This window comes from Anas platyrhynchos, chromosome 1, assembly GCF_047663525.1.
Source record: "Anas platyrhynchos isolate ZD024472 breed Pekin duck chromosome 1, IASCAAS_PekinDuck_T2T, whole genome shotgun sequence".
NCBI lineage: Eukaryota > Metazoa > Chordata > Aves > Anseriformes > Anatidae > Anas > Anas platyrhynchos.
This window is the reverse complement of record NC_092587.1, coordinates 64398042-64425430: the sequence shown is the minus strand read 5'-3', so window position 1 is coordinate 64425430 and position 27389 is coordinate 64398042. Positions and strand designations below refer to the sequence as shown.

The window sequence follows — 27389 nt, the reverse complement described above, 5'->3', positions numbered from 1 at the left end:
GACAGCAGAGAGTTTTGGGATGCTCTATCTGAAGCATCAAGTATACAGTTTTTTAAAAAGAAAAAATGTCTAAAAGATACCACAGTTCTAAAAGCAAGAAGTCACAAAGAACAGGAATACAGCTTTAAGCTGAAAAAAAAAGTATATTTATACAAAAATAAAATTTAGGCCACACAGGGCAGAGAATGTGTTGCAGTTCAAGATAGAACAGCCAGGTCCAAGAGGCAAAACCAGATTTCTGTGGCAGCATTTTAAGAGACTGGGAAAGAGGGAAGACAGCAAACAAAAGAGCTAAATATTCCTAGTGAACTAAAATAAAAGCAGCATATACTTCTGTCATAAGGACAAAATCATGCTAAGAATGCCTGAAAAAGCAGAGGAGAGAATGAAAGTACTTTAACCATTTTACTTCAAATTCTAAAAAAATGAATACTTACTCAGTGAAATAATGTCTATTTAGCTAAGCAAATGTATAGAATGAATTGCAGACTGCACTTTTACTTTTGTCTATTCCATCTCCAGGTAACTCATATTATTCAACCAGGAAAGTCAGAGATAAGAATGAAAACAGACTTCACAAAGGATGATACCAAACACTTTGTCAGAGAAATGCACATCTGTTCAAGATACCTGCTAGCACAACTCTTTTCCTTTCTAATTTTAGCAAATTAAACTATTGACTAGCACTTCGCATATTATCCATTTTATGACTTTCCACATAATACAAGTAAAAAGACTTTATTTCCTTTTATCACGATACTGAGAATGGTCTGTAGAAGTTATTGCACTGTACACCCATTGGCTCAGCTTCCTGGCCATGAATACCTGACTCTCATTACACAGACACCTTACACTCAATTCAGTAAGGGCTCTCAGACTAATAAGGTTAAGACAGCCTAACACAGACTTACCATGTCAAGTAAACCATGACTGCAGTCCATGCACACAACCCAAATCCGTGGCAAATGCAATTACAGCAACAGCCCAACTCTTTTGCCTTGAAGACTGTTACATAGCATCACCATGTTTTTGCTGCTGGCTAAATAACACAGTTGCTGTAACTAAACCGATACTGTCAGCTCATTAAACCACGATAAATTTAATAGTAAGCCTAAGATGAATGCTTCTTCTACTTAACTGACCCGATATTCATCTGTATATACCCTGGGAGAAGCACTAATTACAGTTCTGAAACTCTAACCAGAAGGTACTTCTGTCCAGCACTCGGACATTACCTCCCGACAACATTTAATTAAGCTGCGGAATGCCTTGCCACAGGATGCTGTGCCTCCTAAGTTCTCCAAAGGCTCGCACACCAAAAATTCAGAAACATTGCCACTGGCTCAGAAAATCTGTGAACATCCTACTGCTAAAAGCTGGGAGAGCGTCCTTGGGGAGCAACACAGCATGCTTCCCCATCCTTGTCCTCTCCTTAGAAGTCTGTTACTGGCTACCGTCAGAGACAAGATAGTAAGCACTGGGGAGTTTTGGTCTAATCCAGTACAGTCACTCCTCCAACAAGATTGCTTGCAAGCAGATTTTTCTGCCCTAATCCCCAAGAGGATAGCAATTAGCCAAGGTTCAGATTATATTCAGCTAGAGTCAATATTATCTTCGCCTTTCACTTGCAATTAACTGGCAATTGCAGAACAGAAATCTGTTGACACAAGCTGCGTCTCAGCAGAGAGCAAACTAGTATGACCTCCATTTTTCGAGGCACGAATATGCAACACAAAGCTGCTACACTTACACTTATGCCCAAGGCTTGTCACCTAAATTCTCATGCGTTCAGCTGAGTATTTCTGGCATCCTTCTGGTTTTGCTACAATTATTTAACAGGCATAAAGTGGTTGTGCACTCTCTGTTTGCAGTCCTGTAACTTAAAGCAGTGAAGCACTTGCATCAAAACTCATTTATCCCAGCAAACTTAACAGTCGCAGAACTTACATTTTCCTGGTCAGAAGACAAAGGTGGCTCCACTAGAAGAAGCCTCTGCTCAGAGCTGTCATCCTCCGAGGCTGCCTGGGTTGTTGTTGAGCCAGACATGTGTCCCTTTCTGAGCCGTAGGACCGGCTCTGGAGAACCAGCATTATCGAGTTCCGTTAGTTCATTCATGAGATGCTGGGAGCCGTCCCAAATATCCTGCCTCCTCTTGATTCGGTTTGGCTGATGATGCGTTGACTCTGAAAGACAAACAGTTCATATAACTAAACTGAAGTTACGATGGAGATCACAAACTGGCTGGAAAAAGAGCATGCCGAAAAGCTGATAGACAGCTGTGACGAGTGCCTTTACATGTGCCCAAATCCCCACAAAACCATCTGTATAGACTTCTACGCTGCTGTGAAGTGAATTCTCATCTTGTGAGTGCTAACACTTCAGTATCCTAACTGAAATTAAGTTGAAAGATGACAGAAAGCGAGCTCCAGAGATTCACAGTACATTCACAGAAGCACAACAGTGTTTTTACAAACTATTTTTATTTTTCACTAACTTGCAAACACTGGACTGTTGGTAGTATTTATAAATAAATTACTTGTCACAGGCATTCTAGAGCCATCAGCTTTTTGTGGCTATGAGACTCATTTCAAATCATCTGGGCTAGGTTTCACTAAAACCAGGGCATTAAGTACTGGTATAGCTGTGTGGTTGGTAGCAAGCAGAGCTCAAGAACAACTAGCTTTAGCCAGACTTAAAGGAGGGCAAAAGTACACAGACATCATGTTGTTCCCACTGCTCGAACTAACATGTTCACAGTTACTGCTGGGAGTGGGTCTGTACCTTTACCTGTACAAGGAATTACGCCAGAAAGCTGTAGACACCGTTCATCCCATCCCATCTGTTGGGAATCGATAAATTCCCCAGAAAACCATAAGCCATACTATCTACCCAGAAAATTAACTATATTTTACACTTATAAAACTGCAAAAAGAATATGGGATAAGTTTAACTTAAGGTGCCAAAGATTAATTAAAATTGCAGAAAATTACCTGCTGCCAGCCTGTTAATCTGAGCCCTTGTCTAAGAGGCTTAGTGGTTACCTCTTTATCTGGTACATCACTGCGTGGCACTGCAGCAGCCAGCCAGAAGCTGCCTTGGGAGGCACAGCAGCCAGGGCACTTTTCAATCAGAATGCCAGAAACCAGCAGGATGAGTTAGTGCTCGGCAGAGACAGACTGCAGAGTCACTTTGAATCAGAAGCTCTTCGTTTTGTACTAATACTCACTTGGTATCATTCTATTGTTGGAGCATTTAAGTGCTTCGATGTGACTAACGTAACATGAAAATAACCCATCTAACAAGCTTGAACTTGCCAGAGCGCATAATTAGACTGGAATTTTAGCATTTAATAGGAGATGCTGAACTTCGTCAGAATGGAGAACCAATTAAAAAGATAAGCTGGGGGGTTGATACTGGCGGTATTGTAGTAAAATGTCACTTCCAAAAGCCAATAAAGCAAGTACCCCCTTCCTCTAAGGGATTAATCTCCTTTACATACGACCATGGCAAGGTAATTCTCAGCTCTGTCAGATGTGCTATGGTTAATTTTGCTGTAGCACTTTGTAACGTGACATCCCTGCAGCTGCCTGGCAGTCCCCAGGGCAGGGAGCTGCTAATGAGCAGGTGACAGCCTGCAGAGCCCCGGCACACCCCAGCGCCCAGCACGGGGAGCTCACCGGGTGCCAGCAGAGCAGATGGCGTGCCCACCTCGCTGCTAGCTCCGCCACGGGGTCCGTGACCTCCCCCAGAGAGCTAACACCTGAAATGGTCACATCTGCTTGCTTGCTAAACCCAAGAGCCACAGGACTTCTCACCCCACAAGAATTAAGCCATGGTTTTAACAGCGTTACACAGGAAGCCCGATGAAGAATTTGAGCACGTGGATTTGACGAACAAATATTTAGCCGGCTACAGAACAACTGAAATCTTTCGTGATGCTTCAAGCGGCCAATTCACAATTCTATTTTTATGCGAGAAGCACGGGGACACTGCCACACTGCAGCTTGCCAAAACTGATCGAGGGGAAGAAGGAAGAGCATGCAATAAGAGCTACGTTTAAAAAATGAAATTTACTGGGTAACTACATTTAAAAGGTAACTTAATAGAGGTTAATTTCAGTACAGTGCGCTGTACCACAAAGCAAAGAAGTCTACAAAGGCAAACGGCCATCTGCAAGCAAACAGGCGCAGCAAACACCCCTGCCTGAGTTCCACAGCACCTCAAACAGGTTGGCTACAGCAGGTTGCAAACTGCTCAGTTTGCATTAGCCATTTAACCAGCGAGTTATACTAGTTTTTCCTTCTGCCAGCTTCAAGCACCAGAGCCAGCAGCGTGCTGCATTACCTGCTACGTTGCCTAAGAGCACGGCCTTACTTCGCCTACACCTCTATGGCATTGCGGGAGCAACGCTCAAAGGCAGAGACACAGCATCAACGCAGCAGGCTTAGCCACGCTTGGCCAATGGACTTATGAAAGGCTCTCCTAATACGAGAAGGTGCACGAATGCCAAGAGACTGCTTAACTCAGGCCTTGAAGACTTACTGAACCAGCACTCGCTGCCAAGCGATCACTAGGGTTAAAAATAAAAGATGCGTTTCACCTCCTGCCAGGGAGATTTGCCCTCAGCAGGAGGGATGAACTCTAGCTTCACGTGAGTAGAAGTCATCCTGTCTTGGCATCACAGTGGACTCACTCAGTTCAATTAAGCTGCTTCCATGCTGCCCTTGACGCAGGATCGTTTCAGTGCTGGATATCCTTACTGAGTACACAGGACAAGCTACCCAAATAGTCCAAAACCATCACTAGTTCTTAGTCCCTTCAGAATTCTTACTACAAAAGCCAAAAACATGCACCTGAGTGCAACGTGGAATTGCAAACCGAAGAGTGCTAACAGCCAAAATCATTGATTCACAAGTGAAGGAAAGCAAGCTGGGATTATGAACAAGAAAATCAAGATGGTCTTTAATTACTGTTGGTTTCTGTGACTCCATGGTTCAGTGAAGGGCTTGAATGCCTGGGAAGACTTTTCCCTAAGAAAACAGGAAGTCTAAGCATGAAGTCTGAGTGGGGTCAGCAGCACCCAGCCAGAAGATGACAGGCAGAGTTCTGTGAATGAATGAAGGCGGCGCGTTGCTCCATTCTGCCCCTCAGACTGGGCAGTTCAAAGAAAGAAAATCAAAAAAAAAAACCACCTCCAAAACACTCAGTGTCGGAAGAGGTTGTTTTGAGATTTTAAATCTCAAATATAAGGCCTTTAACTTTTTTGCAGCGTGCAACAACTTAAAAATATCCATTAAAATTAGCTCCTATTTAAAAAGGAAGTTGCCAGGTACAATTAAAACTACTTAATGACTGCATATATAGTAAGCATAATATCAGCATCTAGATCAACTACTGAGTTCCTGCTGCGCTTCAGATCAGCTGAGGAAAGCATCTACAGATGTTGGTGTGTATATATATTACTTCTTTTAAAATATACAGAACTTCTAAAGGCTAAGTCAGCTTTCAGAAAGGACTCATGACTTTAATACTACCCCAAGCTCTAAAGCAAAATGCTGCTCTCCACCGGTCCATTGCCCCAACACACTGCTGCTGCCACCACGAAGCTCTAAGAGCCCAAGTGTTTAGCACCCCCAGCTGCTCACTCCTCCCCAGCTCCAAAAAGGTCAACCCTACAGCAACAACAGCCAGCAGCAGTTTCAGGCTGGAGACAGAAACTTGTCATCTTGCTGGAAAGAAATTCAGAAGGCAAATCTATTGCAGCAGCTCACCGCAGTTGTGCAATGGCAGAGTCGTCAACATCCAGAGTCACAGAGCATATTCGGGACACTGCTTTACTCCTCAAGATGACAGGGGAAGAGGAGTTACACAAGCCTGAGTGCCACAGGATGATGATGTTTCTTTGTAAATCCTTCCTGGATATTCTCAAGAGAAAAGCCTGTGCCAGCTTACTAACCTTCCCCAAGGTAAGTCATACAGCCCTTGTAAGCTCCCAAACTGCCTGCCACAAGGACTGGCTTTTTACCCAAGCTAAACAGCACCACACGGTAGCAAGCAAACAAAGCACTCCAAGGGCAGTTTTGTAGTTAAACATTATCACAAGGAGTTACAGATCTCCTAAACAGTCCCCAGGTGGTCACATTACCTCCCGCTGGCTAGGCGAAGCAACCTCTCCAACATCCAGCTCCTCCCAGTGTGTTCCTCCCATGAACAGCACGGAAATCCCTTACGAGCCATTTCATTCTGTCTACAGCTGGAGTATTTGAAAGAAGGAAAATGTCATCTCTCTACATTCCCCTCTCATTGATCAATAGCCTGATAGAAGCCTTCCTGTTTGGGAAGGTAGTGACATCCACTCTGTATGTCCTTTCCTTGCTCATCCTCTTCCAGCCAACCCTTAGACCAGCATGAGCAATGTTTAATGGGCATCACAGGACTAATCTTCATAATATTAGTTCATCATCCCCAACAGAGCTTCGTTATTGCAAGAACGAAAGGTCACCATGAAATCTCAGGCTACACCATGTCTCACAACACCAATTAATTTTTAAAGAAGGGCTTAAGTGCATGAGAGGTCTCCTACAAGTTGCTATTTCAACCTCCAAACTTGGCCTCGCCTGCGTCCCTGTACCGCCACGGCTACAAGAACAGCGCTCCTCTATGAGCTACACGCACAGCAGCAACGTGGCACAGCTGATTGAGCAGTAAAACACCTATGGGCTGACTAACTTTACAAATCCTGAATCCTTCAGTCCAGGCCCTGGTAACAAAACAGGTCCAAGCCCATTTCTAGAACTGTTAGCGCTGATACAAAGTACTACCAGTACAACCTACAGGCAGACCGTGCTAAGAATGGGGTAACGGAGGGGATTTCTGCATATAATCTAGCTGATTCTGGCTATTTTAACTGTGATGTTGTACGCTGAATAGATCAGTCTACATGCAATGTGTCATGAAAGCTGTAATCTGCTAGAGAGGTTCTGACATGAGTAGCCCCTCCCAAATGATACAGCAACTCCAACAGCACTCGGTAGCATCACACAATGGCTTAAATGACTCTCAGGTGACACTGGCATCATCCTGTCACCCAACTCATACAGCAGGTTCCCTCACTTCCCAGCACCAGCATTTAACTGGGTTTAGCAGCGAACTGCTGGCACGTTGGTTGTTTGGGGCTGTAGGATTTTTTGGTTGGTTGTGCATGGGTTTGTCTTCTGGTGGAGGTGAAAGCACACAATCTAGCAAAGAGGGAGAGGAACTCCGAAAAGATCTGTGCCACGTGAATTATAGTGTTGTTGAGCTTCCCCCGTATGTGTGGCCTAGCAAACCCACACCAGGTCACTTACTGGGTATGGGGTATCCACTGCTTGGCTGCTTTCTTCGTCATGGATAGAGCAAAGCAGAAGAGATACAAATTCCATACATTTTAAGCAGATTTGTGAATTGTCCCTTGGAAGACCACATCTAGAAAGTTTACGAGCAGTAATATTGAAAGATCCAAGAGTATAACTTGAAATAAAGCTTTTTTTTTTTTTTAATTCCCATCCCTTCCTTTAAGAAAACAAAAAGCCTTTTGATGATGAGCCATATCTGTTTCAATTAAGGAGTACAGATCTGCAGCCTTCCAAATATTCTCCTGAAATACAAGGTTTAAAATAAACCAAATAAAGGCGCATATGAATGAGGGGAATGAAGAAAAATCACAGGAAACCTTGTTTTCTTAATGTACCCTGACAGAAATGTAAAAATCAGGCTGTAAAAGTTCTTTGGGGGTCATCTTCAAAAGCGAGGAACAATGAGGAGGCAATTCAGCTCCTCTTCTCTTGGATGCAACTCCCCTAGATAAAGGGGCATCTACAAGACAAAGATTAGACTCCCGCCGGGGGTCAGTGGCCAAAAAGCCATCTTTGTGTCTTGTAAACTGTCACTGGACACTGCAGCCTAAGCTATTTCACAGCAGGCTGCAGAGGCAAACAATCGAGCACATTCTGATGCGTTTGGATCCAAAGAAAGGGAACAAGCCAAGAGCCCGCCTGCATTAACTAAACGCATCCATTTCAGGGGATCCTATTACAACGTTACAAGGTTTGCCCAATTTGTACTGCCAATTGGGCCCCGGTTTTGTAACTGGGTTGAAGTGTTATGTCAGAGGTTGGCCCACCCCCAGCGCACAGGGCCCAGCTCTCACAGACAGGATGGCTGCTGTAAATTAGTTGGACTCCTCAATAAACCAAAGCCAAGAAAATTGTCACCAAAGCTCCATAAAATGAGGAACAGAAGTTCAAGTTCTTTTCACATCACATTCCACAAAGAGCCACAGCCCAGGCCTGGAAAAATTGCTTTTGGTTCATTTTCTGTTAAATGGTTTAGCTTCTCCAAGGGAAAAAACATTCAGTCGTTGTGCCCTTTTATGATTTTATTCTGAAGACATCTTACAAGCACACACCAACTTGCTTCACAGTTGCCCACGGTAAAGAGATGCACTTGGTTTTCGTTAGTAACACTTGGGATCGCAGGCTGTCTACAGGTGGAAGACTGAAATCAGACAACTTTTCATCTTCAAAGAACTAGACTTTGAACTCCTGCATCAAGGACACCCAATTCACAGAAAAGCTGTTGGGTGACTATGAAAAAAAAAGTGTCTTTGGAGCACGAAAATCCACAGCTCTACTCGTTGTAAGCTAAGTGACATTCATTTCTCCCCTCTATAGAGAAGATGTTGTACAAGAATGTAAACGGCAGCAGATGAGCAGCAGCAATCCTGAGAGCAAACACTGCCAGGTACAACTCTCCTCCCAGCATGTGTGGGTTTCCATCTCCACAAACTGAACGAGACCCTTTACAACTCCAGCAAACACTCTAATGCCTGGAGCAGCTGTACAAAACCCAACACTACCGCCTTGCTGCTTAGCTCATGTTTTTTTGTGGTTTCATTTCTGTCATTGGAATATTTACAAACTCATGGAAGGACCTTTGGGACAAAACAGCATTGCCTGGGTCACTCTGCTCCAAGGATTTCCCTCTGGGGGCAGGGTATTACCGTTTCAGAGGGCCCACTCGGGTGCTTGTCCTGGGGGTCTTTCAGACTTTGTTATTGTGTTGGAGTTCTCCTGTAGTGCTTTAAAGGCAGCTAATGCTCTGCAGGATTGCAAAATAGGAGAAGGGATGGAGGGCTCCACCCTCACTGGTACATCCGTGTTTATGGGCAAAGAGGAAGCTGTGTGTGTAAGGAAAGCCAAGGACTTGTTAGTAGGTTGATGGCAATAATCTTAACAGCCTGACTCAAGGTTCATTGGGCTAGATAGATTTCGTAAAGAAGGAAGAACAGTGAAGTTAGAAGACTTAGCTAAAGGAAAAAGTTGTCAGATGTGGCAACGTGCTTATGTTTTTTTTCCTTTCTCTGTTACGCTCACCCTTGCACTACTGCCCCGAGCCCTAACGCCCGCAGCTCTGGGCTGCTGCAGAGGGTACCACCAAGTCAGCAGCGTCTGGAGTGCCACACTGGGAGGGCTGTGTCGGTGCCTGTTTCTGCTTCCTTCTTCTGAGATCCACTGCAGGTTATTTTCTGCATGTTTGCTAGTGCGGTTTTACACATTTCTCTTCACTGGTCTGTGGCTCTCGGTTGCACCTAAACTTACTGCATATGGTGCCCTTTCCGTATGTTAGTTCCTGGGTTTGTAGCCCCTAAAGCCAGTTTTGTGCCGCTTCAGGTCTGCCTTTTCTAACTGACCTTTAGAGAGATGTTTATAGCCAGGGGTCTTCGGTGGCAAGCCCGTGCCTTCTCTCTTATCCTGTGCCTCTATTCCTCTACACCGTGTCCTGTCTGTCCTGCTCGCGGCCTCTGCTGTCCTTCTCGTCCTGTATTTATGGCCATGTAAATAACTCTGCAGAGAGCAGCTGCTTGTTACTGCAATCTGTTAAAAACTGTTTTCTTTTCACACACAGATGAGCAAAAGGAGGATGTACTAGCCTTAGTTAGTGAACTTGCTGTCCCAGCTACACCAAGTAAGATGAAGCTGTGAGGCAGGCCAGGTCGGGTTTGGGCCAAGCTGCATGGCCATATGGCCCCCTGGTGAGGGCTCATGGAGGCAGCCTCTCTTTTCTGTCACCTCTTGCCTTGTGAAGACCCACATGGGTCTGAGGGCAGACCCAAGGCAAGGGAATATACATGTTTCAGGCTGCACACTCCAAGCAGGACGCATTTAAGACCAGGCACCAAGGATGTTAAACCTCGGTGTTTTACAGGCAGCTGTCAGCCTGTAGCAGATGAGGAAAATGCTGCCTGTTGACCAAACCATTTAATTGTCATATATGTGTCCACCACAGTCTTTACTACGACCTGTTGACCAGCTGCAGAACACACATGGCACAGCAAACCCGACACTCGACCAAGACTACCCATTCCATATACTGGTCAGGACCTCGGAGGCTGGCTTGCAAAATGCTGACCACCACTCTTCCCAGTTCTTGGGAGCAGCTGCTCTCCAGTTTTGCTGATCATCTCTATAGGCTTTGTCACAGTGTTACGAGCTTGCTCATCCGTGTTTTGTTTTGAAGCTGGCTGGTTTGGTCTGCAAAACATATTCACATCCCTGGATTTAAAAAACATTATGAAAAACCTTATTTGTTTGCTGATGCTCAACAATGGCATTTTCTCAGCTGAAAACAGCACATATTCATCACCCTTTAGAAATACGATGTAGTTTTGCAACAAGTAAGACAATGCTAAAAATCTGCTGCTTCTCCACAGCAAAAAAGTTAGAACACTGTAGGAATAACCAACCTCCTTACCCACAGAATTGTATCAGTCTAAGATCAAAAAAGCAGCACAGCATTTTTTGCAGACACTTTCTTAACATCCAGGAACCCAAGGAAAAAAAATAGATCCACTGAAGCTAGACTGCACCTAATTTGCATCAATTAGAAGCAGACTTAGTCAAACAGGCAAAGTTCTAGCCAAGACCAGGTGAAGTTACTCATTAATTATGTACCTTAATGTACTTAATGCAACAGACAGGGAAGGCAGCCTGTTTTCTGAGAGTTAAGAAATAAGCTTAAGTGAACCTTCAGGACACCCTATTATCCAGTAGTACTTTTTCAGATGAACACAATTACCAGGAAAGAAATGCAGGCCATCATCTCAAATTTTGCAACAAGACCAGGGACACTGATATCCCAACACACCACTGATGTAATTCAAAAGCAGAAAGGTTAAGTTAATCATTTATTACTTTCTACTGTCCTATAACTAAGGAGAGAGAGCAAAAGACCACAGATAACTTATGACACTCCATGAGATTACTGCTAAAACTCTAAGAATCTAAATTATTATTTGAGTATGTGCAAGGCCTTGAAGTAGAGATGGAGCTTGAACTCAAAACACATCATCAGGATCTAAACTAAGGCATGCTCACACAAACTCATCTTGCTGTGGTTTGTTTTAACACCTTGGTATAAGAATATTAGCTGGTATAACTGTAGGGCAGGACAAAGACACAAGTCTCAACTCACAAAAGAAAAAGTGCTGCTGGTGAGCTGCGGTGAGAGGGAGCCTTCATACCTATATACTGAAAAATACACACTCCACACATCAGAGTAGGTAATTGCAAAGCTATCCTCTCACAGAGCTCCACTACTTGTTTAGTAAAATATGGACTGGCAGAAACACTGCATGGATGGCAGTCAGCACCACTAAAGCAAAATAAAGAAAATTTTGTTCTGGCAAATCTACCTGCAGCAGACACCTCCCTGTCCTCACTGAACCTGTATCTTCTGTTGCGAGGTTAAGAAAAAAAAATGTGCAGATGAAGCAGCTAGTATTTACCGTAATAAAAATGTATTACTTTAAAATAAAAACGAAACAATTTTCACATGGAACAGAGAGTTTCAGGTTAAGACACCCAGGCTGTCCTTGCTGTGGACAGAACATGGCATTACTGTCATTGCAGCTCACAAAATTACCTCTGCTTCCTCTCAGAGGCAGGAAGCAGAAACAGGCACCGTCACAGCCCTCCCAGCGGGGCACTCCAGAAGCTGACGACTTGGTGGTACCCTCCGCAGCAGCCCAGAGCTGCGGGCGTTAAGGCTTGGGGCAGTAGTACAAGGGTGAGTGTAACAGAGAAAGGAAAAAAAACATAAGCACATTGCCACATCTGACAACTTTTTCCTTTAGCTAAGTCTTCTAGCTTCACTGTTCTTCCTTCTTTACGAAATCTATCTAGCCCAATGAACCTTGAGTCAGGCTGTTAAGATTATTGCCATCAACCTACTAACAAGTCCTTGGCTTTCCTTACACACACGCAGCTTCCTCTTTGCCCATGAACACGGATGTACCAATGAGGGTGGAGCCCTCCATCCCTTCTCCTATTTTGCAATCCTGCAGAGCATTAGCTGCCTTTAAAGCACTACAGGAGAACTCCAACACAATAACAAAGTCTGAAAGAGCCCCAGGACAAGCACCCAAGTGGGCCCTCTGAAACGGTAATACCCTGCCCCCAGAGGGAAATCCTTGGAGCAGAGTGACCCAGGCAATGCTGTTTTGTCCCAAAGGTCCTTCCACAAGTTTGTAAATATTCCAATGACAGAAATGAAACCACAAAAAAACATGAGCTAAGCAGCAAGGCGGTAGTGTTGGGTTTTGTATGGCTGCTCCAGGCGTTAGAGTGTTTGCTGGAGTTGTAGGGTCTCGTTCAGTTTGTGGAGATGGAAACCCACACATGCTGGGAGGAGAGTTGTACCTGGCAGGGTGGAGGAGTGTTTGCTCTCGGGATTGCTGCTGTATTCCAATGACAACATCTAAACACAAAAAGCCATGAGCTAAGCAGTCACTGACTATCTGCACTTTCTAATTTCAGAAAGAAGTCCTAGACAACACAGCAGACACCCAATTCCTTTAAGAAGCCCTATGAAAAGGAAGGAAGCGTGGCCAAGTTGATAAGCAATCAAACTCTTCAGAATAGGAAGGGTAGGAATTTGGGTTGATTTTCTGGACAAGGGCCCAGAAAGGAGGAACACATGCAGAGAGCAAGAACTGGGTCAGCAAACTACTGAATAGTTATTTGTCCTAGTTTTCCAGTCGCCACTGGAGGTATTCTTACTCTAGCCCAACTGCATCTGTTTGGGGTGTTAATACACGTGGAACTGCTCGGATAAACTGTTTTGGAAAGGGGTGAAAATACTGGATACTGACAACACCTAACAGAGGGATCCCATTCCTGTATAAGCTTGGTATCTTTCCAAAAGAGAGACAAGCCATTTAATATAGTTCTGGTGCAAAGGCAAGCTACAGCATCCACAGCTGTGACTGAAAGGCAATACAGCCAGCCAGCATCAATACCCAGAGGATGCAGGCCAAGCTTCTCACCAGAGGCTGAGTGCTACACAGAGCATCCAGACGCTACTCAGTGTGCCAGGGACATACATGGAAACCCAGCCAAGAATTCTATACAGGGGGGTCAGGTGTGAAAAAGAGGATAAATGCTGCCTCATCCACTTCTAAGGGCTCAAGGGATACCGTTAGGAAAGGTATGAAGGGTTCTTACCGTATTGACAGTAGCTGTAAGGATGCTTTCTGGGGAAAAAGTAGGCACTGAGAGACATGCAAATCCTGAGAGTCAAACCACGCTGCGAATTTAGTCATATCAGAACAGAAGCACAGTCCTGGATGACAACCGACCCGCCCTGATAAACAGCCAAGCTCTGACCCACGTAGACAAGCAGCTGTAGCTAGGGTAACAGGAGTAAGAAGTGACACAAGCCTTGCACGTAAGAAACACAAAATCTGAGATCTATTTTTATCATGTCCTAGCTAACTGGCAATAGTTCAAGTGTTTTTGCATCACATTTTACACATTTGGTAAACACTTTGGGAGAGGACTTGCTTCGCAATAGCACGGGAAGTTTTATTTTAAAACCAGTGCTGACCACTGAAAAGCACGGTAAGATTGCAACACAGTGCAAGCTTTCTCAATCTTCACGTCTACAACACCAGAAAATACTTGGTGTTTTGGATGTAGACAAGCAAAGGTCCCAGAGTCAGCAGACGGCAACCTCAAACACAGAAAGCTGTTCTCAGTGCAGCAAATGGGGAAACCCTGTGAATCCTTGCTCCAGAATGAGGATTCATCAGGAGACTGGTCAAATCCATCAAGGGGTGTTAGGCACGTGAAGTCAGCACTAGCTCCAGAAGCCCCTCGATGTCAGTGCATGTTTTCTGTGCACTGTTTTTATATCCATGTTTGGAAGCTATTTGCTTTCTCTGGGAATGGGCATGCTTACTCAAACCTTAGAGTTCCCCCAGCGAAACAACAGGAAGGAGCCTAATTTAAAACATAAACCAAACAACAATAACAAAACCACCACCGCACACAACAACAAAACAGGAAGAAATCAAATTATTACAAAACAGGAAATTAAAAACCCCATGGACAAAAGGATGAGGGTCAAACAGGAAACTTCTCAGGGGCAGCAGGCAGAGCATCCTACCAATACCAATAGCTCCCCAAAGGCACCCAAGAACCAGCACGCACCATCCTATGGTGCTCTGGCCAAGGGAAAAGAAAAACCCGACAGCTGCCAGAATCTCATTTGCCAAGTTCACCCCTAAGCAACCAGCTTGGCTGGGGCCAGGAGGCGATCCTACAACTTGGCCGGGCTTCAGACACCAAAGGCATAAATGAAAAGGTTAAGGACAAAGCACAGTCAAAGCCTCAGCACAAGGCAGGCTTGCCAGGACTCCTTCCTGCAGCAGGGAGGTGCACCAAGGGAATCCTACCACAAACACACCCGCACCCTACCACCCACTCATCTCCAGGAAAGGTGAAAACCTGCTGTGCACAAACCAGCCCAAAGTTTCTTGCCTCCCCGCTGCAAGCAGGAAGTCTTGTCACTTTGTGCATGGGTGGGACACGAGTACAAGAAAACTGAGCAAGCAGAGCATGAGTTTGCAGATATTTCTGCAGCACGGGTTAGAGGCTCACAGTTAAGAAGCTTCAGCAGCAGCTCCACAAGCGAGGTAGGATCCTGAGGCTAAGGCAGAGGGATTTCTGGTTTGACCCAGCCTGGCTTACATTATAGTTACTCCGGAATTCCAAGTTTCGTTGGAATGACTCACCTTTTTCCAGAGACTTGAATCAAAACACCCAACATGCCCCTATTTTCATTCTTTTATGCAGATCAGACAGTCAGCCAATTGTAATTTTTAGCTTCAATGAGTAGTGTGCACACTGTCGCTCAGTAATTTGATTTCACCCATTTCTATTGCTGCTCCAAGGGAGAGCAAAGGTTTAAGGTAAAAGAAAACAAAAATACAAGAACTCAGCATCCCACCAAGTACCTGACACATCGCTGCAGTTTTCCCTCATGAAATAGAAAAGAGTGGCTAATTCAAGTCCTCTCTGACTGGTTATACTCTCACACACATACCTAGCATCCACCTCAGCTATCAACTCCACACCAGAAGCCAAGCTTGTCCTACTAAAAGTCACCTCATTTCAGAGCATGCACACATTTTTTGCAAGCCCCAGTCCTGAGAAACACAACTTAAAGCACTGAAACAAAAAGACCTGAAACCTTTGTTGTGGAGTAACACACAGCACTTGTTTCAACAGCTAAAACAGAATTTCCTAAAAGCACAAGTGTAGCACCCTCAAAAGTGTAGCACCCTCAATCTCAAATTTGCTGCTGCCGTCTGACAAACGGCTGTGCTACCTGTGAGGCAGCACAGATCAGTTTCTCTCACTTCAGATTTGTCACTGGTTCTTGGCCTCTGTATTCAAGTTTGGGGGGTTATAGTCCAAAATTCCTACAAGAAGGATGCGAAAGCAACATGGAGGCTGCCTCCAAGTTAGCTTAAACCTAAATAAGTTTACACAGAAAGGAAAAAATCCCTAGGTTGTGTGCTACAGAGCAGCTATCAAATGTGTACACTGGGTAACGAAACGCATGCATTCTGTTTACATTAAAATCATTTCTTTTTTGTAGGCTTGCCAACCACGATAACAACTTCGACTTAAATAACATTGTCTATAGTCACAGCTAAGTAAGTGTGCACATGTATCAGCACAAAACCAAGCAAAGCAGGGAATTTTTCACCATCTCAGATACAGCATTCCCCATAAAATGTTCGGTGGAACTATCGTTTTATCCAAACTCTTGGCTAAACTAGTACTTGTTAAAACTGATTTATTACTGTCAATTAGATTAAACCACACGTCAGTCTGTTTCAGGTCACAAAATGAGACAAAGGAGTTTCACCAAACCATAGACAACACTGCTTTTAGCCCGCATGGGAGTTTGAAATCATAGCTTGGGAGAGATCTGTGACAAATATTGCAGCATGAGAACAGCGAGGAATGCACAAGGCTTTTCCTGCAATTCCCTTCCATTCTTCTCTGCTTTGTCTGATGGCATTTTAAAGCCTAAAAACATCACTAAATGAAGCCTGAGTTTATCTTAGCATCTCGCGTCGCTGGAGTTGTAAAGCACAAAGCACTCCCAAGCCAGCTTCAAACTGACATTCATTGCACTCCAGCGGAGGAGGGAATGTTTACGAGTTAATCCAACCCACTTCAGCCATACTTCACATCGTACACCGAACAGAAAAGCTGGCTCAAACGTTGCACTTCTTACAGTATGGTCAGGCAGTGCTGGTCCTACGCCTGCACCAAGTTTAATCCCCAGCAGCCTGGTCAAAGCCTTCGCATTGCATGGCTTCCCTCACTGTTTCACACAATCAACTCTCTGGACCACTTACAAGACGACCCAAGGTCTTCAGCACAATCCAAGGAGAAGTTCAGAGGCAGAGAGCGTTGGGCAGTCGCTGAGGAGAGGCAGCTTTAGTGAACACATCCTGCATGTCAGCTTAGCCTCAGCCACGCCACGTGCTGACACGGCTCCCCTGTGACCTGTCACATCCCCTGAAGAAGCAGCAGTAATGCACATCTTCTGCACCTTTCCTTTTTATGGCTGCCTAGAAATTCATCTTAAGTGCCAGCAATTTGCAATTACGCCATCACTGGTGTGACTAAATGTCATTCTACAACGGGAATTATGCAGCTATGCTTCGGTCAACCCCAAATACCACCACTGTCACCTGTGACTATAACAATGTGCTTAAGTGTTCATTTATAACAAAGACATAGCTTAAATTACTACCTCATTCAGGAGTCCCTTTGGCTTGAAATGAGAAAGCGTTCAAAACATCCTGTTAGCTCAGGCCAGCACCTACAAGAAGGCAGCACCGAATTTGAAGGGAGTTTCAATCTTTCCACAGAATAAAACCTACCAAAACGGTAGCTCTTTCGGTGCCACCTGAAATCTCACTACTGCACACCCAGCCCGGACTGCTAAAGGTAGAGGAATGCGGAATTGTACCTTTTCAAGGATGACCTTAGCCTGCACGAAACATTCATGTGAGTCTTGCAGGCACACAAGCCCTCAGGCACTTCCATAATAATGAACTATTGAAACTGAGCCAAGACATTAGTTTTCAGAGGAAAACAGTCATGAGTTCTGTGATCATGCTTTGTTTTTCACAATGACTTTACTGTGATGTGTAACAAGGGGCTGCTTTGAACCGCTTAACCAGTGCAGAAAAAGTCAGCTGGAGAGGGCTTACACTGAAGAATGAGAGAGCAGCGTCCTTCTGAGAGCAGCTTGTACCACCCGTCCCACAGCACTTCAAGGCTCGGCTCTCAAAATCCAAGCAGAGCCGGTTACTGACAGCCACGTGGGACAGTGCTGGTACATCAGCCCTGACCTTACCTGAGTTTTTTTAGGTTTGTTTTCCCGTATCACCTCAGACGGTCCTGTGTCCCCTCCTTTTCCCCCCGCTGACCCGCACGCTGGAGTCCTTCCAAATCAGTTGACATAACTGGCATTTCCAACAGCATCACGCGCTGCCTGGGTATTCTGGACAGAAACATTTCTGCAAGTGCTGTGAAACTTGGCCGGCCTCTCTTGCTCTCCATCAAGGATCAGCTCAATCTGAAATTCTGAGTTTGCCTTTATGGCAGGGCACAGGGAACACCCTGCCTTTAAACTTATAGGGCCAAGTCCAAATTAGAAGAGAGGTGTTTGGTGTTTTTTTTTCCCTCTCAGTTATTTTAGCACTACATCTTTGCTTACTGAATCACCCATTACACCCTCCTGGTTACAAAAATCTAACATTTAATTATCGATCTGCCCTCTTTATGGTCCCAGTTGATACAAGAACGCCAAGGCAGCTATGAAAAAAAAAATCCTAATAAATATCTTACAAATCAAATCTAAGCAACCTAGCAATTTCCTTCGCTGCATTAGTGAAGTCCACAAAAAGGAACGGATTTTTACAACCCATTCATTATTGAACTATTCCTATAACGCTGCAGAATTAATATGGTTGCCATTTATTAAAAAGGTCACAGAGCAGGAAGTCAGGGAGCTGTTAATCTTCATGTCCATGCTTAAGTGCATGAGGACACGAGCCTTTTTCAGCATTCTCCTCTTCGCTCAGACCACATAAAGGTCAGAAAGCCACTACGTAAAGCTTTTGTTGACTTTGTTATGTTTTTCCTCAACTCTCAGCACATCCACCTCGGAAAACAATCCATTTTGTTCCCCACTGGAGGTACAGCAGGCAGAAAGCCAACAGCTGGCACTTTATCACGCAGCTACTTTAAGGATAATTATGAATAGGCCCTTCTTTTTATTTCTACAGTCACATTCCATTAAAAATTGCCTGAAAGATTAATACCGAGAACAGCACAATATTGCTGTTATCGACCTTGCAAGGCTATAATGCTGTTCTCCGGAATACGTAAGGAGACAAACAACCACTTCAACGAAAGCAAATAAAAGCACTGCTTGCAAAACACGCTGTTCTGTCACATCTCCGGGCTCCACCACCACCACCTTACCCCACAGCTCTAGCACTCGTCTACATGGGAGGCAGGTATCAGTGCATCTAGTGAGGGAGGAGTTTTATCACTCATTAAATCTAAGAAACCAGAGGTGCATTCGCCCTCAGAAGACTGGAATAATGAAACGCAAGCAGTAAAAGCATTCTCATCACAAGTTCTCCATTTTTCAAAAACTCAGGAACAGCACATAGACATGTTGGCTTGAGGCCCCTGTTACAGCATCACCCACTGAGCAGTTTGTACAGGAAATCGAAGTTTGCACAACTACATCAAGAAAAAGTTCCACACAGCACGAAGGTGTGTGGCACATTCCCTCCAGAAGGATGCCTGCTTATTCAAATATCCATAAACATCCCATTTACTAAATCCCACACAGAGACATTTCGAGGAAATTGTACTCATCAAGCACCGAGCATATCCACAAGGAGCTAGAGCAGCAACCTCGCCAGAATGCTATCACTGAAACAGAGAGAAATCCGCAAAGGATTCCCAGCAGCAAAAGGAGCCTTAACTAAAAACCGCAGGAGACCTGCTCAATGCATTCCATGATCTAACTGAATAAAAGCTGCCATCCTCTAGACCTAACCAGGGCAGCACAGCTGACCTTGCCTTCAAACAAGGAGCAGCAGTCTCTGCAATCCCCTAATCAAATGGAACTGGACAGGCTGGGGAAAGTAACACTTAATTTGGTTAAGAAGAGAGAGAGGGGAACTGAGTGAAAACCTATGAAAAACAGCTTTCATGTACTTGTAAGTCGATCTAACCGTGCCTTTGACTATATGCAAATGATCATGTCTGCATTCAGCAAAACAACAATTCACGTTGCAGAGACAACAACCGTAGACAATGCTGCAACATTACAACACCTGTATCGAGCGTGCGTTCAGCTTTCAGCACCACATGGAGCAACGTGAGTGCTAACCGCTGAGATAAAACCCTGCCAGGAAGGAGAGAGTAAGGAAGGGAAAAAAAGGAAGCAGCCTTCCCCACAGCAGCACCCCAAAGAGGCTCACAGGGTGCTTAGATCTGGCCCCCAAACACTGCAACACCCATTTTAGGTATTCAGACTGGACTTCCAGCCCACTCTGGGAGCAAATTGTCTGCTGTCTTGCTTACTGCTATCTAAAGGTATCTGAGAGCTGGTGATTACAGCACTGCCTATTCCAACACTTTCTTTCTGTTAATAGAGCCTATTTTCTGTTCTCACAAGAGCTTAATTAGTCCTGTTCAGAGCAACAGCAGCTGGCACACCCCAGCAGACTCCACTGCATTTTCCCAGCTAATGAAATCCAGCTGAACCGTGCTGCAAGTTCCCTACACTGACTATTATGTATCCTGTGAACCCTATTCCTACCTACACCTTTGAAGACACCTTTCTGCAAGCAAGTCTGCAGCGATGAAGTCCTGAAGCAGCGTGGCAGGAGTACATTTCACATAAGGCCAAAGAGAGCTGAGGCCAGGAAGAGAGATCCCCTCCTCCACTAACGGGGCAGCAGAGGTCTGTGGCACTGGAACACAAGAGCAATCGTGACTACATGCAACAAATCAAATATTAGCTTAATTTCTACCTGTCACCCCTACAACATATTTCATCTGCTCAAGGGATCGTTAATATGCACACACACTGAAAAGGCTTCAAAATACTTCCTACCCTGACCACATCAGGGCTCAAACAGATGCCACTTAACAAAAAAACAGCGAGGGACAGGCAGTTCCATACGGGGGTGAAAATTCAAAAGAAGTCATAACTGGAATCATTAAACCAGATGACAAGCTGGTATTAAACATATATTTCCTCTTCCAAACTGCAAACACAGTAATTTTGCCCACACCTCCTTGCTTCGAGTTATTTGCTACTTCTCCAACAAAGCAGCGGTGTAAGCTGTGGCACCTCCTTCCCCAGGAGAGGCTGCCTGCTTACCGCCACCCCGCGAAGGGGACAGCAGCTGCTTGCATTCGCAGAGACTGACACTGAGCCCTGAAAGGAAACATTGATGTTTGCCTTTAAACTTGATCAAGACAAGCATTTTGACATCAAAACAATCAGACAAACTTCCCAGAAAGTGTGTGTACTCACTGGGCAGGATGAAGTGCAGCTCAGGTTCACGATTACCTAATGATAAAAGTCTGAGGCTTATACACCAAGCTACTGCCACACACAGAAGGTTATTTTTTTTCAAAGTACTGCAACAGGAACTACGTGGAGATAACTTCTGCTTTTTATTATTTTACATCTTGACCAGCAGCATCCTACTTCTAAGAATAAAAGTGTTCTGGTAGTCGGAACATACTCAAACAAGCAGAAGTTAAAAATGTTTTCAGAAGCCTGTTTTCTGCAGAAGCAAAACTAGCACTAAGTTTATCACCGTATTCTTGCTTTTTTACAAACCAATTTCTTTATTGGACTTTCCTTGACAAACGTATCACTTTAAAAAGCCAAGGCAGCCAGTCACTATGCTAGGTGCAACCAGGGAAACAGAACGCCTTGCAGAAAGGATGGGCACTCATTTAAAACAAGATTTATCAGAGGATGATACAATTCGAAGTAATCGCCTTCTCTGTAAACTCTGTCCTAAATACTTCTTTGCAATCACTACCATTATCTTGTGTAAGAGCGTCTTTTAAAATCTACCAACACTGTCTGCCAGAAAATTCACTGAATGACTCAGACACAGACACTTTCAGACCATAAATACTCGGAATTGCTATTTCCATTTCAGAACTACTGCTATTTAAGCGTTTGAATTGATGATGGCATAACAGCATAATAATCCAACAACCGCCTGAAGTTTCCTTATCAAGATTTTCCTCATGTACAGACAACATCTTCACTGACGAAAGCAAGCCTGCTTTCTTTGCGCAGCATCTCGGACAATGCAGTTACACAACCAGAAACCTGTAAAACTTGCAAAATTTCGACTGCCTCACATTGAGCATCTTTGTACAGGGAAGCTCGACACAGCTCCTGGAACGCTCAACTGAAAGCATAAGATGGCAACAGAGGTCCAAGCATTAACATCACTGGCATTACATGCCCTGCCAATTCCCATTAATTTTCCTTCGTGACAAATCAACAGAACCGCTCGCCTAGAGCCAACGCAGGCTTTTCAGAGCCCAGCCTTCCCATCCTGCAGCCAGGAGTCAGGCTGCAAGTCTGAATCTCACCCACAACTGCCCAAACCATGGCTCACAAGGCACTTGGGCAGACTTGCAGTGAGGCCACCAGTTCCGTGGCACCGACCCCACTCCATCGGTGCAAAGACGGGTGGGGAGAGCCCTTTGTTTGGCTCAGTTCAGGACCCGATACAGTGTAAGCTCCTATGCTCATCACATTTTACATTTGTCATTGAGAACATGTGCATCATAAACAAAAATCTGTTGAAGGAATATTCGCCTTGAAAGCCTTTGTTAAGAACTATGCCAAAATACACTCTCTTCCTTCACGCTGGATTATGTTTTCGTATCTGATGTGTACACAGAAAGCTTGATTTGGAAAACTCGGGCAGAGTCTGGATGCAGCTTTTAACTCTGCCATCACCAACTCCAACTCAGTTTCTGCATTAGTGACTGTTCTCACAGGTTTTCACCATGAAGCTGCCAACAGCCTTATCCACAGGCTCTTTAACAACATTTTGTTAAGGGAGTCGCTTCCGGATGATCAACAAACATTATGCTTCCAAGACAACAACAAACTTCTTCTCAAGTTGCCTGCTAACCCCCACTCGCAGTCCTCACATAGGACGAGGTGTCACGGTACAGCTGAAGTTTGCATACATAACAGGTTTCTTTACGAAGCACAAACCACAGCCTAACATCATCATAACTGGAATTGCCTGGCACCCCTACAGGAAGAGACAAAAACAAACCCAAAACATGATCACTTCCCTTTCTGCCTGAAGAATAACAGTTCCGAGCTGCAGATAAGAAAACAGGCTGCGTTTCAAGACCGCGCTGCACCCGTTCCGTGACACAACATCTCGCTCTGATAGTCGTAAAGATATTTTCCTCTGCTGCAGCAGCTACCACCCAAACGTGAAGTATTCTTGTGAAGAAAGTGTCTCACTTCTGAAATGCCACAAAACAGCCCCTGGAAGCCGACGGATCTCACAGCAGAGCTCCAGAAGAGGGGGGTGGCTGCGTGGCGCAGCTCTGCGACCTCCAGGAGCGGCGAGGAGCACGGGCAGCACACAGCCTGGAATTTAACACCAGCTACAGCAGGGGAGGGCTGGCAGGAGTTTAAATTACACGCTGGGACCTCAACTCTGGGAGACCAGACTGTGCCCAGCACACACTCCCAGAGGGCCTTCATGGAACCAGGCCTGTTTTAAGGGGTAAACTGCAAATTTAAGGTGTGTGAGACAGCTCAACCACCTGAGGAGCTTCCAGGCTGCGCTAGGGCAGAAAAGTCCCTTTAGATAAGGGATAAGACCTGGAAGCTCTTCTGCTGCGTGACAGGTGCGCGGTGCCTTACCTTGAGTCACTCTGGCTTACAGGCGGTGCAGCTGAAGTTTACCATTAAGGCGTTTCTCACGAATACACCAGCACAGCCATTCTCTAAACGCACTCAATTAGCTGCCTGAGGTTCTAATTAGGGTTAAAACAGATACAACAAGCACCCAGCACACCGCCCGCACCGCTCGCTGTGGCAGCGGCTTTCCCACCTCCAGAGGCCTCCCGTGTCCCCCCCACCCCCCCCACCGCCTCACCGGCCGGCCCCGGCCTGGACACCGCGAGGGGACCGCAGGGGGGCACCGTGGCCCAGCCGCCGCCCGCCGGGCCCGTCCCGCGCCCCCCCCCCCGGGCGCTCACCTGGCAACGGCCGCTGCCCCCCGGCCCCGGCCCGGCCCCGGCCCCGGCCCCGCCGCCTCCTCCCGGCCCTCGGGCGTGAGCAGCGCGCGAGGCCGCCGCCAATGCGGGACGGGGCGGGGCGGGACGGGAGGGGACGGGGCGGGAGGGGACAGGAGGGGAGGGAGGGGACGCGCCCCGCGCGCCGGAAGGAGCGGGTGTGCGGGGAGAGGGGGCGGGGCTTAGCGCGGCCGCGGGGCGTGCTGGGAAATGTAGGCGCTCGGCCGCGGCGGGGCGGCTCTGATTGGCGGAGCGGGGAGGGGGGTGTTCGCCGCTCAGCGCCGTTGCTGTGGCAGGGAGGGTGCGGCGGGGCGCGGGGAGGGAGGGGTTATCGCCCGGCATGGCTGCCACCGGGGGTTTGGCGCTGGTGGGGCGGAAGGGGGCCTGCCGTGGGTCACACCAGGCGCTGAGGCACCTTCCTCCATTGGGCTGAAGGGACCCGAGCTATAATGCAGTATTTAAGAAGTGCCACCACAACGCTGCGTGCGCCCACAGACATTTTAACACCCCCCACACACATATCCCTAAACCCGGTGCTGGTTTCTGGAAAGCCCGGCTGTTGTGATGCTTCTGGCATGCCTGACACGAGGTGTCTTTGTTAGGCAGTGGGAAGCATAAGCAGAATGGCAGGAAAAGCCCTGTTAAGATAACGCCTTCTGAAACCGCTTCCTTGGGGGAAATAGTGGAAACCCTCAGCCTGGATGCTGTACATCCAAACGGCTCAAAACACAAGGGAAACGGCCTGCCAGAGGATGATCTTGTGTTGTCGAAGAGAACAATTGGATGATCTGGCAGGACTCGTCTAGCTGAAATTTCTGTGGCTCCGCTCGCTTCAGTGCTCCTCGGAGGTGCGTGCCTACAAACTTGGATCCACACCCAGAAATTTAATGGCAAACAATCGAGCGTAAACAAGACAGTTAATGGAAGCAAAATTATCCCCATAAATTAATGTTTCAAACACTTTGGCCCAAAATACATACCGACATAAAATAAATATCGCCCATTCCTTAAGACCTTGTTTACAAAAACATGATTCCCTATTGCCTCCTTTAAAATACGTCCCAACTCACACATTCATTACAATCTTGAGGGTCTGTGTGGCACCTGGGCAGTCACTGAGCACCACAATGGCACTATTGCATGTATTTACGGCTCCTATCATCAATCTGAATGTATTTTGACAGCCCTAGGGCTGCACGGCAGCGAGCAGCAGCTGCAGAGCCTGCTCCTGGCTCCACCCCTGCCTGTCAGATGAAGCATTTCCTGCCCCGTGTTTCAGTATTTCATCTGTAAAATGGCGCTAATGATTTTAAAATATTGCGAGCTCCAGCGACTAAAAATGCATGTAAAAACTGCATGTCATTTTCATCTGTCATTTCCTGTCAGCATAGCTCAATGCGTACTCAGCCGGTTAAGAGGGAAATTGAGATAGGAACGCTGTTTCATTAAATATTAAATAAACTGAATTAAAGTGGTTTATTCTGGTTCAAAAGCCTGTAAATCAAAAAGCAAAGCTGTGCTCTACCATACAGGGCAAACTACTCGTTTGGAAAGACACATTTTTAAAAAATGAGTTATGCACTTCTTGGGCATTTAAAGATAATTCCTAGTGCTCACAGCATTAATATAAAATGTTCACCACCTTAATTCCTCCTCTGAATGTTTTAGTCCTCACTACGCAGTCCTGCACTTTGTGAAAGTTGGCAGGTCATTAGTTAACTCTGTTACTGTTCTTGAGCAAGAGGGAACAAATTTGCCTGTGGTAAATGAAACTCAGACTGGCCGGAATAACCACAGTGAATTGCAGTGCGGCTGACACTCTAAAACCCTCACCGAGGTGTTTCCTCAGCCAGAGAAAGGTACCGGTATTAGTGCAGCTCCTACAGACTGTGAGCCGGGCAGGGGCTACAGTCAGCTCTAGCACGGTGCCTGTGATATTCAGTAAGTGACTCTGGGTCCACCCCACCCCTGTTGGTTTGGTTTGGTTTTGCTTCTGTTTTCCCCTGAAAGGCGTAATTGCAGTGGGCCTTTGCATGGTGATGCCCCACCCTGCTCTTCCTGCCCTGATCACGATGCTCTGGCAGTCATGCAGGACACTGACACAACCGTGTGGCACTCTAGGAACAGCCGAAGACAAATCGTGATTCAGAATAAAACTGCCCTAGGGTGCGGAAGAGCCTGTACATTTTTTTATTTTTTTTTACAGGATATGCCTTATTTCTGCAAGCCTTTAAACTGCTTCATCTGTTGGCAAACATATTTGAGAGGCTGCTGTCTGAATTCCCCAGGCAGGCTGCATCCATGTGACACCAGCGTGGGGCAGTGCTCATGGGGACAACAAGGCCTGGGGTGGGGGTCACAATCTCCCCGTCCCCCAGTGAAGCTGTGCCTGCTCATTCTCTTTGCATTTCCTTACAACAATTAACTAGCTATCAGATCTTCCCCTCTCAAAGCACGAGGGCATGCTCACTGCATGCTGTGGCACTGTGCCGAAGGGTGGTGCTTGCTGCAGGAGCCAAGCTCAAAACAGCCAGCGTGACAGCTGTTGGCAGCACCACGGGGCCATCAGACATGGATACCTTTGGGCACACCGCGTGGAGAGGTAGCTGTGACATTTCTGTGGCCAACCTGAGTGCCACGCTTCTCCCTCCAGATTAACAGGGCCCCTGAATCACCACTGGGCCATCGCAGGTAGGGTAGCCTGCTGTCTGAGCATGGCCCAAATCCAGCCCACCATTCCCAACCCATGCAAGGAGAATAATTTTAAAAACAAAATGCAGAGAAAGAAAACTCTCTGGTGTCTTAGAGGTGACTTCCCAGTGCCTTCCTAAGCACTGTTGAGACCTCCCAACATGTACTGTCTACTGGGGAGGAAAATTAAAGTGGGACTCTCTCTTAATTGTAAAGAGCAAGCTCCTTAAGATAAGCCTATCTTTGGTGTTCTTCTGATGTTATAAAACAACGGAAATAAATCAAGGAAAAAAATGTTTTCGTAACATTCTTATTAGTGCTATGGGGATGCCTTGGTGTAGGTGTGCCAGTAGGTAGCCCTGCTCTCTGCTGGCTCAGGACAGAACTGCTGGCATCGCTAGCCCCAGGAGGACCTTCAGGTCAACCTTCAGGGTGCCCAAGGTGTCCAGGGCAGATGGATGGCCCTGCCTCACTGGCCGTATGAGAGACCCGAGTCCAAATGACTCTGGCATCACCAGTTGGAACTGCATCTGTGACAATTTGGCCTCCCATCATGTCACATCACATCAAAAGAGTGCTGCAGGCACTCTCTCACTGCGCTCCTGGAGGCTGAGGCAGTGCTCAGAGCTCAGGACTTCACTGGAGAGCATTTCTTCTAGGGATGTTCATGATGGAGAGACATGGCTGCAGTGTTACATCTGCTTGGAAAAAAAAAAAAAAAAAAAAAAAGGCTTAAAAAATTACTTTGGCTTTCCATTTTGCAAGGAAATGCTGACTCTTTATAGAGGACAGGTGGCAAAGTCCAAATAGACAAATAGATCCTATAAATCTGTAGGTCTTACGGAAAGCTCAAATGCCCTGGAGAGAGCTGGTTTACCCTGGTTTACCCTAGCACAGGGCAGGATCTACTACTCCATTTCATGGCTGCCCACCAGTATGGGGAAAAAATAGAGA

General features: G+C 46.0%; 1 protein-coding gene across 7 annotated transcripts in view; it reads right to left on the bottom strand.

The window, feature by feature from the left end:
* The window catches only part of ADIPOR2 (adiponectin receptor 2), a 44413-nt gene extending 20520 nt beyond the window's left edge, over positions 1–23893 (bottom strand). For 2 of the 7 annotated variants that reach the window (XM_072035021.1, XM_005010209.6), the window contains exons 1-2: positions 13542–13614; positions 1948–2183 (exon numbers count right to left, since the gene is read on the bottom strand). In XM_072035021.1, the coding sequence (XP_071891122.1) occupies positions 1948–2183; positions 13542–13599 (294 nt within the window). In that variant the 5' untranslated portion in view covers positions 13600–13614. 7 annotated transcript variants of the gene reach the window in all.
* Positions 23894–27389: the final 3496 nt, after the last annotated feature.